Source organism: Emys orbicularis, chromosome 10 (assembly GCF_028017835.1).
Source record: "Emys orbicularis isolate rEmyOrb1 chromosome 10, rEmyOrb1.hap1, whole genome shotgun sequence".
NCBI lineage: Eukaryota > Metazoa > Chordata > Testudines > Emydidae > Emys > Emys orbicularis.
This window is the reverse complement of record NC_088692.1, coordinates 13,221,558-13,239,104: the sequence shown is the minus strand read 5'-3', so window position 1 is coordinate 13,239,104 and position 17,547 is coordinate 13,221,558. Positions and strand designations below refer to the sequence as shown.

At 48.5% G+C, this 17,547-nt stretch overlaps 1 protein-coding gene across 1 annotated transcript in view; it reads right to left on the bottom strand.

Annotated features, from left to right (window-relative positions):
- The window catches only part of ADAP1 (ArfGAP with dual PH domains 1), a 106,626-nt gene extending 89,965 nt beyond the window's left edge, over nucleotides 1-16,661 (bottom strand). Inside the window, exon 1 of the mRNA XM_065412055.1 lies at nucleotides 16,577-16,661. Within this exon, the coding sequence (XP_065268127.1) occupies nucleotides 16,577-16,661 (85 nt within the window). The remainder of the gene's footprint in view (nucleotides 1-16,576) is intronic.
- Between the last annotated feature and the right edge of the window lie 886 nt (nucleotides 16,662-17,547).

Below are 17,547 nucleotides of genomic sequence, written 5' to 3'. Positions count from 1 at the left end.
CATGCTAGCTTGGAGCTGCTCCTTGGGATCCACTGTTAGAGTCTGTCTTAAGGAGAGGACCATGAGCTGCTTCCCCGGGCACACCCCAAAAGAGGAATATGAGTTATCCACATCAACCTGCAGTTTTGTTGTTCTGATTTAAAACCAATTAAGCAAAATGAATTGCCTGGTCAAACTCATTTTATGACCACTATACCCCATTTTATTCTACAAGTTCTGTCACATCTGCACAGGAGGAGAAATCCTATTCCCAAGGAGACCCTAGTCCCGAGAACCAGCGACAATTCTACTGTCACAGGGTTGGAATCCAGCTTCCAGACCCTCATTCTGTGGAGTCTACCATCCTACGGGACACAACCAAGGCTCAAGCCTGGAATATATCCATGATCCTGTGAAATGCTGAACACATCTTGTCCGTTACCAAGCACCCTCCAGCCCTATCAAGATCCGTGGCAGTTGCGAGTGTTCAGCACTTTGCAGCATCAGGCCCTAAGAGAGGAACACAATTTTCATAAGCCAGCACCACCAGCCTGGTTCTCCTCCCACTTACATCTGTGTTACTCTATTGAGTTAGGTGGAGTGACTCAGATTGACACCAATGAAATTCAGAGGACATGCAGGTCCCATATATTTCCACCACAAAGGTACCAAAGATTGCTATCAGGGGCTAGATCAGTGGTTTTCAATCTGTGCTCTGCAGACCCCTGCGGTCCATAGACTATGACTAAATTTCAAAGGGATCCACACCTCCATTCAAAATTGTATAGGGGTCTGCAAATGAAAAAAGGTTGAAAACCACTGGGCTAGATTATAGGCGTACCCGGATGGTGATTAAAATATTTGATAGGCGTGTACACAAACACACACTTTAATTTTTTGCATCGGGTGATCTCAGAACATACCAGTAGAATCAAATCCTGTTCTAAGGTACCTCCTAGAATCTGTGTGCTTCAAAGAGTGAGTGAGTCCAAAGTGCAACAATAGCTCACATGCAGCCTTGGCCTTCAGAACCTGCTGAGGAATGCTGGGCAAGGTCAAAGCATCAAGGACTCAAAAAGTAGCAGGTCTTTCACTTCTACCTGCACAGCTTGAAGGAAGGACGGACATCAGCTTAATATCACAACAGAAGGGTGGCATCTCTAACCTGTCCCTCTAATACAGCAGCCAGCGTATTAGCCCTAGTCAGATCCATAACCTTATGGTGAGTGGTGCTTACTACTCCCATCTCAAACAGCAAAGAGAATCTTACTGTGTGCGTCTCTTTAAAATTACCTCCTGCATTGGGCGTGGATATGATCATGATGAAACCTTATTCTCACTCCAGCCCCACACAGGTAGGGTCTATATTTCTTGTTGACTTTGGTTTGGGGAGGAATTAACAAGTTGTATAGAGATGCTGACCACTTTTGTAACCACAGACAGCCATCACCAATCACACCCGGGAGTCATGGCTCATAAAAATTAAGTGTGGCAGGTCCGACAGGCATAGCTACAAAGGTGCAAGTGGTGCAGTGACACCAGTGCCCATGAGGTTTGTGGGGCCCACTCAACCTTCGGCCCCGTTGTAGTAAGGCCACAGTCTACCTATTGGCAGATGAGGCTCCAAGGACAGAGCCAGTGGCGTCCTGCCAGGGAAACGCTTCCGCGCCCACCCCAGGTACTCCTCATCCCCAGCATGAGTAAGATCAAGGCCACAGCTCCTCAGACATCGAGTGGCTTGGAGCTGCTCCTGGCAGCACCACCAGTGTGCTGCTACCTGGGGCTTCAGCCACAAGTATAGCAACCCACCCGACTCCAAGTCAGCGCCCTGCCCACCTGCTGGTCCGTGTCCAATCCCCACACAGGTCTGCTGCCCAGGAAGACCCTAGCCCCTGCCCCGGCCGCTGCTGCCTGGACTCACACACTGAGGCAGTGAGGAGCTCATCTGGAAAAGTGCGGCAGGTGGACCGGGCGGTGTGGGTGTTGCTGGGGGCTGACCAGCGGGTGCAGGCTGAGCTGGGCTGGGGGTGCAGGTTAGGGGTGTGGAGAGCAGGGGACCAAAGAGGGATCCCCAGGTCCAACTGTGGTTGAGCTGAATGGCTCCAGGGAAAGGGTTGTCGGGGGCGGGGCCATCTTCCAGGGCAGCCCGTGTCTGGGGCGACAATCAATTTCTCTGATATCTCCTACTGGGATGTGCTGTGACACATATCAGTATCGGTGTCTCTTGTTCTGATGGCAGTGTGTGTGTGTGTTAGAAATCAGCCCCTGCCCATCCCCCACCACTGTCTCTGTCTTGAGGCTGCAACCCTCTCGCCCACAAACCACTGCCCCACGGCTGCTGCCTTGCTGCAGCCCAGGTGCTCGAGAGGGAACTAGCCCTACCCAGGATGTGCAAGGCACTTACATCCCGCATGTGAGCAGTCTGCAGAACAACCTGCCACAGGACATTGCCTGGCAACAAGGACACGAGCTTGTGACACAAGAACTGCCCTGCCCAGCAACCAGGCCAATAGCCTGCCTCCAGCTGGCGTTGATGCTTCAAGAAACCTGAGCAAATGGGAACCCATCCATTGGGGAAGGTGCTTCCCCCCCCCCGCCCCACTTATTGCTTTGTTTGTGCCCAGAAGCATGAGGGTTGATAGACAAACTCTTGGAAGACTACAAGGGGAAACTGACCGGGATGGCTCTTCCAGCTATTTTGAAATAAAAATCACTTTATTCCAGAACAGGTATTCCAGTCAATTTCCTCAGGTAGACAAATTCTTCATTTTTTAAATCCTACTGACAATAGCTGTGAATCTTCTAGTTATCCATGTCAACGGATAATTCTTGTTTGTCGCCTACCAAACTGTGAAACTTTAATATGTTGTGTAAAGCAAAATATCTGTAGCCTTTTTAAATTTGCTGCCTCTCCACTGCCATGAGCATCCCACTTGAATGGGTGGCAGTAAAGAGCAGCCCCCAATTTACCATTAATAATTGTGTGCGCCTTTCTTAAGTCCCTTCTGATTCATTTCCTGTCAACTACAGTTTAATTCTCTCTTCATGCAACAGCCTCTGCCTGCCTCGGTCATTTTCATTATCACTCAGAACCCCTTCTGGTTTTGCTATTTCTATTCCGGAGGCAGGGGGGGAGGATTACCTGAGCTGCACACACTATTTGAGTTGAGGACACAGGGAACACATCTATGTATGTTATGCCAACATTAGTATTTTGTGGGATGTCCCTATATATCCTACCTCTTTGTTTTGTTGATTGCCCCAGCATACTGAGCAAAGATTTCCAATTTCCATTGTACTTGTCACAGGGATGCCTAGTTTTCTCTCCTGTTAATTTAGTAGTCAGCAATGTAGAACTCAGCAATGTGTATGAGTAGTTCTGATTTATTCCTTCCAACGTGCCTTAATTTGCATTTGTCAGCACTGAACTTCATCTGTCTGTTATCACGTTGCCCAGTCACCTAGCTTTGTTAGATCTCCCTGAAATTTCTCACATAGGATTTTTTAAACATGAATATTTATATCCCTTATGCTGTAGTGTTTAAACCAGCCACTAACTGCTGGGATTTGGAACACACTTCCCTATGGAGAGGTTATTCTGTGGTTGTCCGCTGTGGTATTGCACCTTCCGGTGAAGCATCTCGTACTTGCAGTCTCAGACAGTGGCATGAATCATTGGTCTAATCTGGTGTAAACAAACCTTAATTAGTGCTAAATTAATTCATGAGTTATCAAAACAAAATAAAGTATATGTAGCAAAGTATGTTGCAAGTTTGCTGGTGCACTTACGATACCGCTCTGTCAGCGCACCACTTAGCATACATGTGTAAGGGGACTGTTGCCCCCTTACTAACATTCAGTGGGGGTGTTTTGGTTGGCTAGCTCCCAGCACTAAAAGGGGAGGGGTCGATGGGAAATCAGGACCCTGAGACTGACAATCCCCAGGAACAATGGGGAGAGGCCAATGCTCCAGGTCAGCCTGATTGACAGGGTGGGCAGGCTAATTAGGGAGTCAGGGGGCCAGGGGGATCCCATCCTCTGTGTGAGCTGGAATTAGGGTGACCAGATGTCCCGATTTTATAGGGACAGTCCCGATTTTGGAGTCTTTTTCTTATATAAGCTCCTATTACCCCCCCCCCCCCACCCCCGTCCCGATTTTTCACACCAGCTGTCTGGTCACCCTAGCTGGAATTGCCTGGGTCAGACAGAGTGGGGCCAAGCTAAGGAGAGAGCAGGGGCCCAAGCTGAGCTGGGGAGCAGAGCTGTGCCAAATCCAGAGGGGCCAGAAAAGCAGCCCAGGAAGCAGATCAGTGCTGGGAGCAGAGTCACAGAAGCAGCCCACAGAGCCGACCTGTAGCAGCCAGAGCCAGAGGGGCCAGAGAAGCAGCCCAGGGAACTGGAGGCAGAGCAGCAGCAGCAGCAGTGCTGAGGCAGAGTGGAACTGGAGCTGGGACTGGAGCAGTCGGGAGCCAGGTGTGGTGAGCAGCTGGGAAGAGCGAGGGGGACCCTGGGCAGCAGGCCCAGCGCAGGGAGACGCCCCAGCCAAGAGGCTCTGCAGGCCAGAATTGGAGGGGGATTGTAACCCCGACGGGACGGGAGCGACACTGGGAAGAAGGGTCCTGCCACCTAGAGCCTGAGGGCGTGTGGCCACCGCCAGAGCAAGTGTCCGCCCCGCAGCATCCCTGCAGCACAGCCAGGGCTTGAGAAGGGGCCTGGGACTTGTGAGGAACAGACTGAACTTCCCTTACATTCTAGAGACGCCGGTTGTGATGTCCCCATGCCACAGAGCGGGGTTATGTGTTTTCCTTTAACCTTTCCCATTTTTTCCTTGTTTTTTTATTGATTGCTGTTTAATAAATTGTATTTGCTTTGAATTGTATGTAATGATCAGTGGGTCAGGGAAGCATCCAGTACAGAGAGAGCACCCCAGAGTGGGGACACCCTAGCCCCTGTCCTAAGTGACCACTACAAGGTTGGGGGTCAAGCTCCCCCAGGAATCCTGGGCCCAGCCTTGTTGGGGTTACGAGGACTCTGCCACACAGGAGAGTGGAAGGGGAGCCCTTGAGGTCAGGCAGGGCTCTGGGTAAAGGAAGTGGGAGCGGGGACTCAGATCCTTTCGCTAGCCCACTTCACCAGGGTAGTGTATAAGCCAGGAAAGTTCCCCACAATAGTGGGACCATTCCCCCGCTTACACCTGTATCAAAACAAATAGTGAAACTACAGGAAAGTCATTCTGACAAACTCTTCTAAACCCTTTTTTGGTCTCTTGGGGTTTTTGTGTGTCGTTATTATAAAGAACTATATCGATTTGTTAATAAATATTCTCTCTCGGTAGAGAGGCTCTTAAAAAATCTGGAGTGTACTTAAGAGTTTCTCATATGAGCTTTTAAGCAATTTTACATGGTTTACACGGTTGTATTATCAAGCTAACCCGTAACCCCCAGAGAACAAAAACCTTATATAGTAACAATGTTTAAATACTCCTCTAGCAATTTTTAACCAAAACTAATATCCGGGGGAGGGAGTAGCACTTATAAACACTAGACTTCAAAAATTCCAATAAAAATAGACATTTATTCGTCCCGTTTTGCCTGTGTCTACCTGGCAACTGCATCAATCTGTGGTGATGAGCTCCCCAATTCTCCCATGCATTCCCCCTGCTTGTTCCACGTGGGGGCTATTCGCGGACTCTCCAGTGTCCTTTACTTTTGCTTTGTTGAATGTATGATTTGGCTTTTTTTTATTCTTTGCATTTCAATACGCTTTAGTGTGGAGAAATAAACTAGACATTTAAAATTCTTTCAGTCTTACTCTAAAATGGTGTTAGAAGCAAAGGTAAAGAAACATTGAAAAAAGATTAACTTGTATCTTTATAAGCGTTACAACAATGTTACCTGTGACTGTATAGTTTTGACAAAAAAAGTGTTGTAAAATATATACTGAAGAGTGAGAAAGGAATATAAATTGCTACGAATGTGCCACATGGCTGAGTTAATGTTGCTGCAGAAGCCTTATGCTTTGAATTTCCTGACACTCTAATGGTTACTTTGCAAGTTACTCTTTAAGATAGAAAAGCTTGATATAGTTCTCAACCCAAAAGCTAGAAAACAATTTTAGTTAAATTTTGTATAAATATGTAAATAGAATGTTTCTGTGTGTAGACAGCCTGCAAAAAATGTATAGAAACATCCTATATATTGTGTTCATGGATTTGTGGAAAAGATGGATATGTTCCGATTTTCCAAGTTGGTAAATGTAAGCAAAATTTTAGATTTTGGAATTGGGAAGGGGGCCCCTAACCTATTCTTGAACCAAGGCCCTTTGGGGCCTGGCTAGGCCCTTGCACATCCAAGATGTGCAGAAAGTGCAGTTAACTGCTTTTCTTTCACAAATACACGAAGAAGACTCAAATATAAACATCAAGGGCAGCAAAGCATGTGTTTAACCACAAGAATAAACCTGTCAGAGGCTGACTCAAGTGATGGTTGGCACCATAGTCTCAGTAAAGCAATTCTGCAATGATGTTATCATGCTTTAAGATTTCTCAGAGTAATGAGATCAGATCAAAGCAGTGCCTATTTCAGCACAATTTCTACCAAAGTGCATATCAGCCTGTGTGAATTTTGTCAGAAGAGATTAAAAAAAAATACCAGGTTTGTCTCTTTACAAAACAAATGTTTTCTTAAACGGGCAGGAATATTTAGGGGGATTTTTTTTTATTTTTACACTGTTTGAACTGTCTAGGTGCAAGCTTCCAAAAACCTTTCTGGAAAAGCTCTGTTAAAATGTTTTATAGCGATGGGAGATGTCACATTTTACTCCACCCACTAGATCAGGCTCAAAGCTTGCAACTTGCCATTGATGAAATGTGGGACACAAAAGGAAGGACAGAGTATCACAGATCAAGGGAAGAAAATCCATATTCGAGATGGGATCACTTCATGGGTTAAGGGTTCTCAATATTTTGTAGCTGTGACCCCTTTCACACAGCAAGCCTCTGAGTGAGATCATCCTTAAATATAAAAAGAAGTGGTTTTAATTTGTAACACTATTCTAAATGCTGGAGGCAAAGCAGGGTTTGGAGTGGAGGCTGATAGCTCACGATCCCTCACATAATAACCTCACGACTGCCAGTTTGAGAACTGTTGGGCACTTGAGACAGGAGATGAGGTTTCAGTATCCAGCTCTGCCTCCTTGCGTGACTCTCGGTCAAGTCCCCGTATGGCTTGATGCTCAATTAGCATAAATCAGCCACAATGATTGACACCAGCTCAGAATCTGGTCCTTAATATCTCTGTGCCTCAGCTCCCCACCTGTAAAATCGGGAGAGTTACACTACCTCTCTCTTTCACCCTTTGTCTGGTCTACTCGGAGGGTCAGTTCTTGTGGGCAGGGACTGTCCTTTACCGTATGCTAGTACGCCATCAAGCACAACGGGTGGAGCTGCTAGGCACTGCCCTAGTGCAAATAATCAGTTCTTTGAACCAAACTCTGCCGTCCTTAATCAAACAAAACCCCTATTGAATTCAGTGGCAGCTTTTCTTGATTAAGGATGCAGAATTTGGGCCATTAGCAGGAACCACGTTTTCGAGAACCTTATAGTACGTTTGTATTTCCAAAGAACAGATGATGGCAAACATACCAGGGGAGGGAAAACCCAATCTTTTGGAGCAACTGTACCAGTTTACCCGATAAAGCCTTCGGCTGTTCTTGCCATCTTTCTCTCTGCCACCTTCCTTTCAACCTTGCCTGTTCAGCTCTAACCTACAATGGAGGCTGTGTTGCTCCAAACTCAAGTCCCACCAAACTGCAGCAGAGCACGTTAACCTTTTCTATAGCATGATGAACGAGCTGCATATTTCACTCTGCTTACCGGACCTGTCAGCTGTAAGGCAGAGGGACTCATTTTTAATGCTGGGCAGCTCTCCCTAGCAGTTCTGTGGGTTAGCGGTGACTTTCTGTTTATTGCTCTTCTGGTTTTCAAATATTTTAGCTGCTCCTAAACGCAGGATCGCAATGGGGAGGAGGTGGTGGGGAGAGGGGAGATGTGCATTGAGGTCTGTGTTTTGCTGAACACCGACAGCCGCGGCCCTCTCACAGCATAACTTGGTGATTGTTTTTGGTGCCAGCGGGATGAGTGGAAAGGAGCATACTCAGAATGTGTCAAGAGTGAAATTAATCCCCTCCAACCTAAGCCGGGGAGAAAAGAACTGTGGAGAATTAAAATTCTCCAGGACTGACTGCTCTGCAAGAGGAACTGGCCCTCGAAACTCTATTGTTAAATAACCTGCTACTGATTTCTCCACTCTCCTCCGTCCTCCAATTACCCCCTGGTCTCCCCCTCCCCAGCTTCTTCTTTTTTTCCTCTTGCCTCTGCTACTGCGTAGTCCTCTGGTGTACATTTATAACATTGTTATTAGAGCATACAGGGAACTCCCATTGGAGTCAGAGAGTTCCCTGCACAGTTTATAGGTTTGGTCCCCAGCTCTGCATGTATTATTCTGTAATGTGCTTTGCTCTACTTTTGGATGAAGGAAGCTATAATAATAACCAATCATAGCCTCACTGTCTTCATTTCTGCTCCCCAGGGTAACAGGTGTTGAAAAATTCACAACTCAGACATAGAGCAACCTAAAACACACCCAGACCTCAGGGTAGTCACAAGTTTCATCCCAGCAGTTGGTTGTCTTGATGGACCACGATCAGATTTCAGAGACAGGACTTGATGTGACCAAGCAAATGACTACACTCATGAAGCTGTTTTAAAGAAGAGCCACCAACGAAGTAAAGAAGTTTTGCAGCAAGTTGTAGTTAACCACATTGATTAAATCCATGCTTTGAAAGAGAAGGTTCTTTTTAAAGTGCCCCATAGTTAAACCGCAGTTGCACAGGCTGTCTAATGTAAATCTAGGTAGTTCAAAAATAATTGTGTCTCAGTCGACTTATGGGCTGTGCCCCTTTTGAGCCAGTAACAAATACTGTCACTCACATGCACTTTTTGCTCCATTAGTTTCGATTTATTGCAGTTTTATGTCTGCCCAAGATAAAGTTTGACTGAATCAGTTCTTGCTGTTAGTTTTACCATCATCATGACCGCTATTATCAAGCGTCTCCCTTTAGTAAATAGCAGTAAAACCTGATAAAAGAAAACCTCCAGGCATTCCTAAGTTCCAACCAAATGGCTTTGTTCCCTTAACATGGAAAATAACATTGATAGGGGAATATTAAATAGAACACACCGCCACAAATGCAATAAGCCACTGGCCTTTAAGTATCATTGCTACAGTACAACAGATGCCAATTTCAGACTACTTCCACTGCAAAACACTACAGATAATTATGGTGTTTACTGATCGACTATACTGGTTTTAAAGTTACAAATCTGCTGTTATCATGCCTATCTTTACAAACTAAGCCCAGGAGTAAGATATTCAGATGGCATTTTTATGCTTCATTCATCTTTGAAAGTACAGAAAATGAAGACACTGCTAGACAAGGGCTAGAGAAGGACCCAGGACATATGGGAAATTCAGAGTGGATTCAGAAATTAACTTCCCCAACCAGCCCCTACCTCTGTCACATCCCAAAAGAAAACTCAGTGCCTAAAACACTCTTTAGCCCATCATTACTAAACACACAATTGTCCGGGAGGGAGTTTGGGTGCAGGAGGGGACTCCAGGCTGGGGAAGGGGGTTGGTGTGTGGGAGAAGGTTCAGGGTGCGGGGTCCCGGTGGTGCTTACTGTCGCTCCCGGGAAGCAGCCACCAGGTCCTGCAGCCCCTGGACACAAGGGTGGCCAGGGAAGCTCTCACACCCACAGGCGCCGCCCCCGCAGCTCCCATTGGTCACGGCTCCTGGCCAATGGGAACTGTGGAGCCAGCCCTCGGGGCGGGGGCAGTGTGCGGAGCCTCTCTGGCCACCCATGCATCTAGGGCAGTGGTCTTCAACCTTTTTACACCCAAGATCACTTTTTGAATTTAAGGGCAACCCAGGATCTAGCCCACCCCTTCCCCAAAGCCTCGCCCCACTCACTCCATCCCCCCCCACCGCTTGCTTTCCCCCACTCTCACTCACTTTCACTAGGCTGGGGTGGGGGTTGGGGTTCAGAAGGAGGTGCAGGCTCTGGGCTGGGGCCAAGGGGTTCACAGTGTGTGAGGGTGCTCTGGGCTGAGCCTGGGGCAGGGGGGTTGGGTGCAGGAGGGGGTGCGGGCTCTGGGAAGGAGTTTGGGTGCAACTCTCCATTCCCGGCCAACGGGAGCTGTGGGAGCGGTGCTTGCAGGCAGGAGCAGCACACAGATGGAGACCCCTGCCCTCCTGCCCCTGGGGCCGCGCTGGTCGCATCCGGGAATGGCGTGGGGCTGGGGCAGGCAGGCAGGGAGTAAGCCTTAGCGTCAGCCCCACTGCACCACCAGAGATCGCGATCAATCAACTGGTTGGTGACCACTGGTCTAGGGGCTGCAGGGACCTGGCGGCCGCGTCTGGGAGCCATGTGGAGCTAGGATAGGCAGAGAGACTGCCTTAGCCCCAGGCCCCCGCTGTGCCATCAACTGGGAGTTCCGGTCGAAAACGGGATGCCTGGCAACCCTACGTGGGGACCTTGTTCAATGGCCAGTAATGCTATAACATGTTAATGCGTCCTCCAGTGGACACCGCTGGCTCAGACATGTCGTGCTGAATAAAGGGCCTGACCGATAAATTCAGTATGTTTGCATCCATTTGTGGTTGGCGTTGATGTCCTTTTAAGAAGACAGCAACAGTGGTTCAGTAGGAGGTTTATAGTTCCTGATGGTAAAAAGAAAACCTTGGGGGAACTTTTACAGGTAGGCAAAACATTTCTTTCCTCATAATAGGAATGTTAACTAGCTACATGGTGTAACCATGGGAATTTTAATACAATTAACATTATTGAATCAATGGCTGACGTTTCTTTCTTGAGTTTGGCCCAGTCTAGAGCAAATGGCTCTTCAGTAGCTAGCTAGCTGAAAGGCTTGATTTAATACCAGAATCAGAAGACATTTGTGTGCAGTCAGGATTTTGTTGCTTCTCGAGGCTACTGTACTTTAGGAGAAAATGCTGGGGTTTTGGAAAGGGGCTTTGCTCCTTACACACGAGGATGCACACTGCAGACAACCACTCCCTGTCAGCAGAGCTTTTACCCGGACATTTTTACAAATATGCCAAACCCTTTGCATCCAGCGCTCTGGGCCTGAGTGCCCCCCTCGGCTTGTTATCTGCAGATCGCAGCAGCGCTGCAAGCTTAGCGAGTTATGAAATTGGGGTGGACAGGCACACCCCTGCAACATGAAGCGTTCTTGTAGTTCAAAAAGCCCTTCTCCCTGCAGAGATGGTCTAAAGCAAAACACAAATGCAATGGGAACTCTTTCCTCTCCACCTCTGCCCACTAGCTCCTTACCCATCCTTTTGATTGATCTTAACCCCTCCTCCCCCCCAGCCCACCTCTTTCAATGCCCTCCTTCTCCCAAAACAAGGCAAGGGGTTTCTTGCACTTCTTTACATTTTCCTCCTGTCACCAACCTTATGTCATGTGTTTATTGCATTAAATGGCTCTGCCTAATTGGAGCAACAATTTAAGCACAGAAAGATGCCCCAGGTCCTGGGTATGTGGGAGCTACAGTTGTAATGGTCCCTGCTGTAAGCTCTCTCCTCAACCCTCAGGCTGTTCTGAGTGGCCTAGTAGAGCAAGGTACTAAATACCCTCAACTGCAGTGGGAATTGAGTGCTCAGCACCAGGGATAGCTCAGTGGTTTGAGCATTGGCCTGCTAAACCCAGGGTTGTGAGTTCAATCCTTGAGGGGGCCACTTAGGGATCTGGGGCAAAAATCAGTACTTGATCCTGCTAGTGAAGGCAGGGGGCTGGAACTTGATGACCTTTCGGGGTTCCTTCCAGTTCTATAAGATAGGTATATCTCCATATATTAATAACATGGTCCCGCCCCACTATCATCTCTGGCCTCACTGTTGGTCTTCCTTTCCACTATCACACATCCTGTTAGAATTAGATGAAATTTGTATATATTTAAGTGGAAGTTACACATTTGCCCATTTATTTCAATAGTTCCAGTGTGTGGCGGTGTACAAACAACCCCAGTCAAATGGGAAAGATGAGAGCGCATGACAGAAAATTAACAATGAATGCATTGGAGCCCATAAAAATGCACTTGACGAGCTCTAAGGCATAGCATCACTCCAGTGGCATTTGCACTTTTGCCTGCAGGTCCATGTTTCTTCCTCCCTGCCTCAATGTAAAAAGATTTTGAACCAGTGGAAATGCAACCCCAAACCAGATAAGAATGGAATATGAAGAGAAACATGCAAAGCCTTGCTATGCCCCCAGACAACCATCCATCTCACAATGTGCAGAAAGATACTGCTGGAGACAAAGAATGGTTTAAAACCAATTGCATTGCCATATTAGGGCTAGTCTAAACTGGCAACGCTAAAGCGCTGCCACTTTAGTCTTAAAGAAACATTCTAACATATTGGGAGACATTGCACGCCAGCCATTAGGAGAGATTATTCGCTGTGCCGTCACACGGCACACCGCACTCTGCCTTCCCGGATGACAAACACCTTGGTCCAGTGAAACAGACTTGCTGCAACCTGGCTTCCACCAGGTGAGACACACAATCTAACAAAGAGTCCTGCAGTGTGTGTGATACCCAGGGCCGTGCGTTCCGAGTAACAGTTTTATTACAATGGTTTATGCATTGTAATTCAGTCTCAAAGACTCGGATAACGTGCTCTCTCATTGTTCGCTATAGCAGGGTGGAATTCTTGGACAGAAAACACTTATAGCCAAAAATGACCTTTTTCTACAAAAATGAACTTTTGCGCACACACACACACACACACACACACACACACAAAAGAAAACCCCCACAATTAGGTTTTTACTAAAACCTTTTTTTTTAAAACGCTCAATAAAAACTGCAAATGAAAAAAATTTGCCTGTTAGTTTGTTTTCCAATCGTAGGTATTTGGTTTTCACTTTGGTTTTGGTCTCCATAAGGCTTGGGAGGGGCACTTAACCTAAGTGGTCAGGGGAGGGCAGGGGGAGCACGTGGACCAAGTTGCCAATACAGCCTGGAGGGAAAGGTGCTTATTGCAGGTTACATTTGTATGCTCATTTACCATTCTGGGGACTATTGTTTTCACTGTGCCATTAGGTTGCACAGCTTAGCCACTAGGAGAGGTTAGATTGCAAGCTCTTTGGAGCGGGAGCCATCTCTTTGTTCAGAGTTTGTACAGCGCCTAGCACCATGGGGTCCTGGTCCATGACTGGGGCTCTGGGGCATTACCGCAACAAAAATAATCAATGATAAGGGAGAGTTTTTCCAAATTGACAAAAATGTAACTTTAAAAAAAAAATCACAATTTCTAAAAAAAGATTTGATTCTGCAGGAAATTTCAAAAAGCGAGAAGTGAGCTGCTTTCTACACAAATGGAATGAAAATCATTTGAAAACAGTAGCTATTTTGTTTTGTTTTTCCAAACAGCTCTATTATTTACCGTATTGTTAGAATCCCTTAGCTAAATAGCTGCATCTTGGAGCTGATACTCACTGGCTCATGAATTCTCCCTTGTATTTTAGTTAGAGACACACACACTCCATACTAGAGAATATCAGCCTTTAGTTTCACCAAATCCCTGATTGCACTGGACTGGCAGCTAGATGCCTATTCTCTCTGTCCCCTTGCACCATCTGCCAATTGGCACCGGCCTTCCTGTCTTCTGTTTGTTTTCTCCCCTCTCTTCTCCCATTCTCATCTTGTTTGCTTTAATTTTTTCCTTCCCTATTTCTATTTTGTTGTGTGTGTTCTCTCCCCCGCCCCCCAGTTCTCTCACTAAAAGGAAGGTTACTCTCCATTGACTCCATGGGTTTTCAACTAGTGGTTTTCAACCTTTTTTTCCATTTGCAAAACCCTAAAAAAAATTCAAATTGAGATGCAGACCCCTTTGGAAATCATAGACATAGTCTGCAGCCCCAGGGGTCCGTGGACCACAGGTTGAAAGCCACTGCTGTAGACTACATGTGGCCTCATGCCTGAGCTAAGTGAGACACAAGATGAGAAGGGAAACTTGGGCTGATATGCCTGCCCCTGCAGCCCTGTAAACAGGAGAAACTCTTATGACTGGCTGTATTGGGAGCCACTGCAGGATCAGGGAACTACACCACCTGCTATTTAACCTGCACATGGCAGGATGTAGCATACGGCAATGCAAGTCAAGGGTCATGTAACTGTTCCCACCTCACTGCTCCTTGCCTTGCCTAGATTGGAAAGCACTGCCCCAAATCCACTCTCCTTTACCTCAATGCAAATAACCAGATTGGGTCCACTGATTTTATATGTAATACACATGCACACTGTGTGTCTCGCTCATCTTTAATTGTCCTAAATAACCCATAACATGCACAGGCATGTCGGTCTACAGTCACTGAACCTCAGTCAGAGGCATAGACTACGGTAGAGTTACTGTGCATGGTTAAAAAAACTAAAGCGGAATGGTCAATGAGGAAATGGGGCTTTAGAGCAGGGGTACAACGCAGGAGAAAACCGGGCTGTTAAGGTTATATTAGACCACATAGAAAAGGAGCTGAATTACAATAATAGTACATCCTGCATCACAAGACAGTGGCTCAAATTTTTCTCTGTTACAAGGTGCAATACCACTGAGCACATCTCTGTGCCTTCGGAGTCCCTAATAACCTAACCACAACATAAGCTATTTTATTGAGCCATAGTTTCATCTTAATCATGATGATACTGGGTAACTGCTCCCTGTTTTGTTGGGTGGGGTTTGCATTACTCTCCCCTTAATAGTTATGCTATCGATCTGAACAGTCCCGCCTGAAAATTCTCCTTCAGGAAGGTTTTTAGGGAGATTTCTACTTCAATCAGAGCCAAGCTGTGTACAGCAAGATGCCTAAAAGGTGGGATAATAAGGTTATACCGCAAGAGGTGGGAGTGACTAGGTGGAGTTCTACCAGCCAGCAAAGCCACACACACTGTGTAGTAGCAGGTTCTTAGGCATCACTAGCCAGGTACAATGTGATTGAAAGTATCTTTAGGGGATCCCAGTTTAGCTTCAATGCAGATTAGGGACACAAACCCACAGTTAATGATCCATCCCAAATCCTATCTATATTTAACAAGGTGGAAATCAATAAGGTGCTACAGAAAGGTAATAACATTCTGTCAATGTCCTAAAACCTATAGAGTGTAATAGCTTAAAATAGCCCTTCTGCAGGTTTGATATTTTAAAGTCAACCTACCAATTTCTGCAAGGGGGTATCATTCTCTGTCACTCTCCCCCGGAAGGTTATTTTCTATTAAACTCTGCAAGACTTTTCCCTAGGGGATCTGTACAGACACCTACAAACACAGACCTGAGCATCACCACACTCAGTAAGGCATTCAAACCACCAGGCTAAGCCCCCCGTGACTTCTCTGTTCAAAGGACAAGGAAGGGTGTGTGTCTGGCTCAGAATCTCCCCCGGCCATCCCCTCCCCCACCCCCAGCAATGAGCACAACTGATATTTTATCTATAGCTATGAATCATGAAGAAAGGGGCAAAGTCTACAGCAAACACCTGTGTGGTGGTCAAAGGTTGGCTGGCAGGAAGTGGCACAGCCAGGCATTGGGAGCACCAGGTCTGTTGATTCCCTGAGAAAGGGAACCTTGGCTACTTGGCAACAAAAGCCCCACACAGTTTGCCGGGAGGGAACAACGACAGGAGCAAGGAGGCAGAGCCCCCAGCCTGACACGGACTAGATCGCCCAGCCCCACGCCTGCAAACCTCACCGCTGCCTGCCTGCCCACCCTGGCAAAGTAATGAAGTGTCATTGTCATCTCAGCGTAGGGCTTGATCTGCACTGCAGCTCTCACACACAAACCGGCTGAAGTAGCCGGGGATGACATCAGCATTCATAAGTCAGCCCCAGAGAGCTGGGGGGGGGGGGGGGCGGGGTACCCCGGCTCTCCCTGCTGGGACTCCACGGCACCCTCTCTTTCCTGGCACCCCATCAGGGTCTAGAGCACGGCTTGGCCGGCCAGCTGCTGGATCGGGGGCTCACCCCTTTCCTGAGTCGCCCCCTCCCTCAAACTGTCGCCTGGGGCATCCCCTTCATCACCTCCCCCAGCTGAGCAGCTGGGAGACCTTCCTCCTGCCCTGCCTCGCCTATGGGGGCTGGGAACCCCCGGCCGAGGGTGGGGTCGGACCCTGCTCACGCGGCCCCCTTCCAGAGAGCCCCGTGGCCGGTTTCCTCTTTCTCCAGAGTCCGCAGTTTTGCAATAGCCCGGCTAGGGGCACACACCCGCGGCAGGCTGGCAGCTGAGCTCGCCGCAGCAGGACGCCCAGCCCGCCGGGCTCTCCCCGAGCGGGCGGCCACCTGGCCGAGGCAAACTTGGACGGGACCCCGCCCTGCCCGGGCGGCAGGCGGAAGGGGAGCAGGTGCAGCCCTGACCCCACAGGGCGGCGGCCGCCGAGGGATCCAACTCCCCTGCCTGCCCCGGCCACGACGCTCCTCCACCCCGGGCAGCTCGCTCCAGCGCCGCGGTCCCCCGCTCTCTCTTACCAGGTGCAGAGCAGTCCGCGCACAGCTGGTTGCCCGGTCTCTTGAGCAGCTCCTGCAAAGCCTTCCTGGGCTTCTCCTTCGCCATGGGGACGGTGCGAGTGAGCAGGGCTCGGCTCTGGCTTCTCTCCTCCTCCTCTGCTAGATGAGCTTCATGGGGCTGGGCTGGGGGCGCTGGAGAGGCTACCTCGCCGCCGGGGGCTGCTTCATTTGGCCCCGGCTCAGACGGGCAAGGCGGACCCCCTGGGCAGCAGCAGGGCGCTTAGGGCTCCCGCTTCCCCATCCTCCTCACTGGGCTCTGAGCAGCCTCCAGCCCGGGCAGCAGCCGCAGCTCTTCGCACAGGGCTGGTTCCGCATTCCTCCCGCGGCGGCGAGGAACGGTCTGCCTTTCACAGGAGACCCGAGCCGGGCCCGCTCCTGGCCAGCCTTGTTCACCCGCGACCTCCAGCGGCGAACCCGCCCTTCTGCAGGCGGGCACCACGGAGCCCCCTGGGCGTGAGAGCAGCGCGTTGCGGGGAGGACAGAACAAAACCTTCTTCCCACCTTTTGCCCCCGAGCCTGCAGAGACGAGTAGCCCCACCGAGACCACAGCTGAGAGGCTTCAGCTTAAGCCTGCCTAAGCGTTTGCAGGCTGGGGCCCTCGGCGACATGGATCTGTCTGGGCACTTTCCCGATTGCAATGAAGCGCTGCCTGGGTGCCCAGATGGACCCGGACAGATCCATTTGCAAGGCTGGGGCCTTAGTTTGCATGAAACCAAGGGGGACCACTCACAGTGCCTAAAGTTAAGTATGAGCAGGGCCTTCTTTTGTGTTTATTTTAGCGGATGTTTGGGGGGTTGATATTTTGGATTTTCTTTTTTTGTTTGATATTGATCATTTAGTGTATTTTTGTTTAGTAACATTAAAATATCTACCCCCTCTGGATAAAAAAAAAAAACTTGACTGATGTCCACACTTTTCCCCTGACCCTCCTG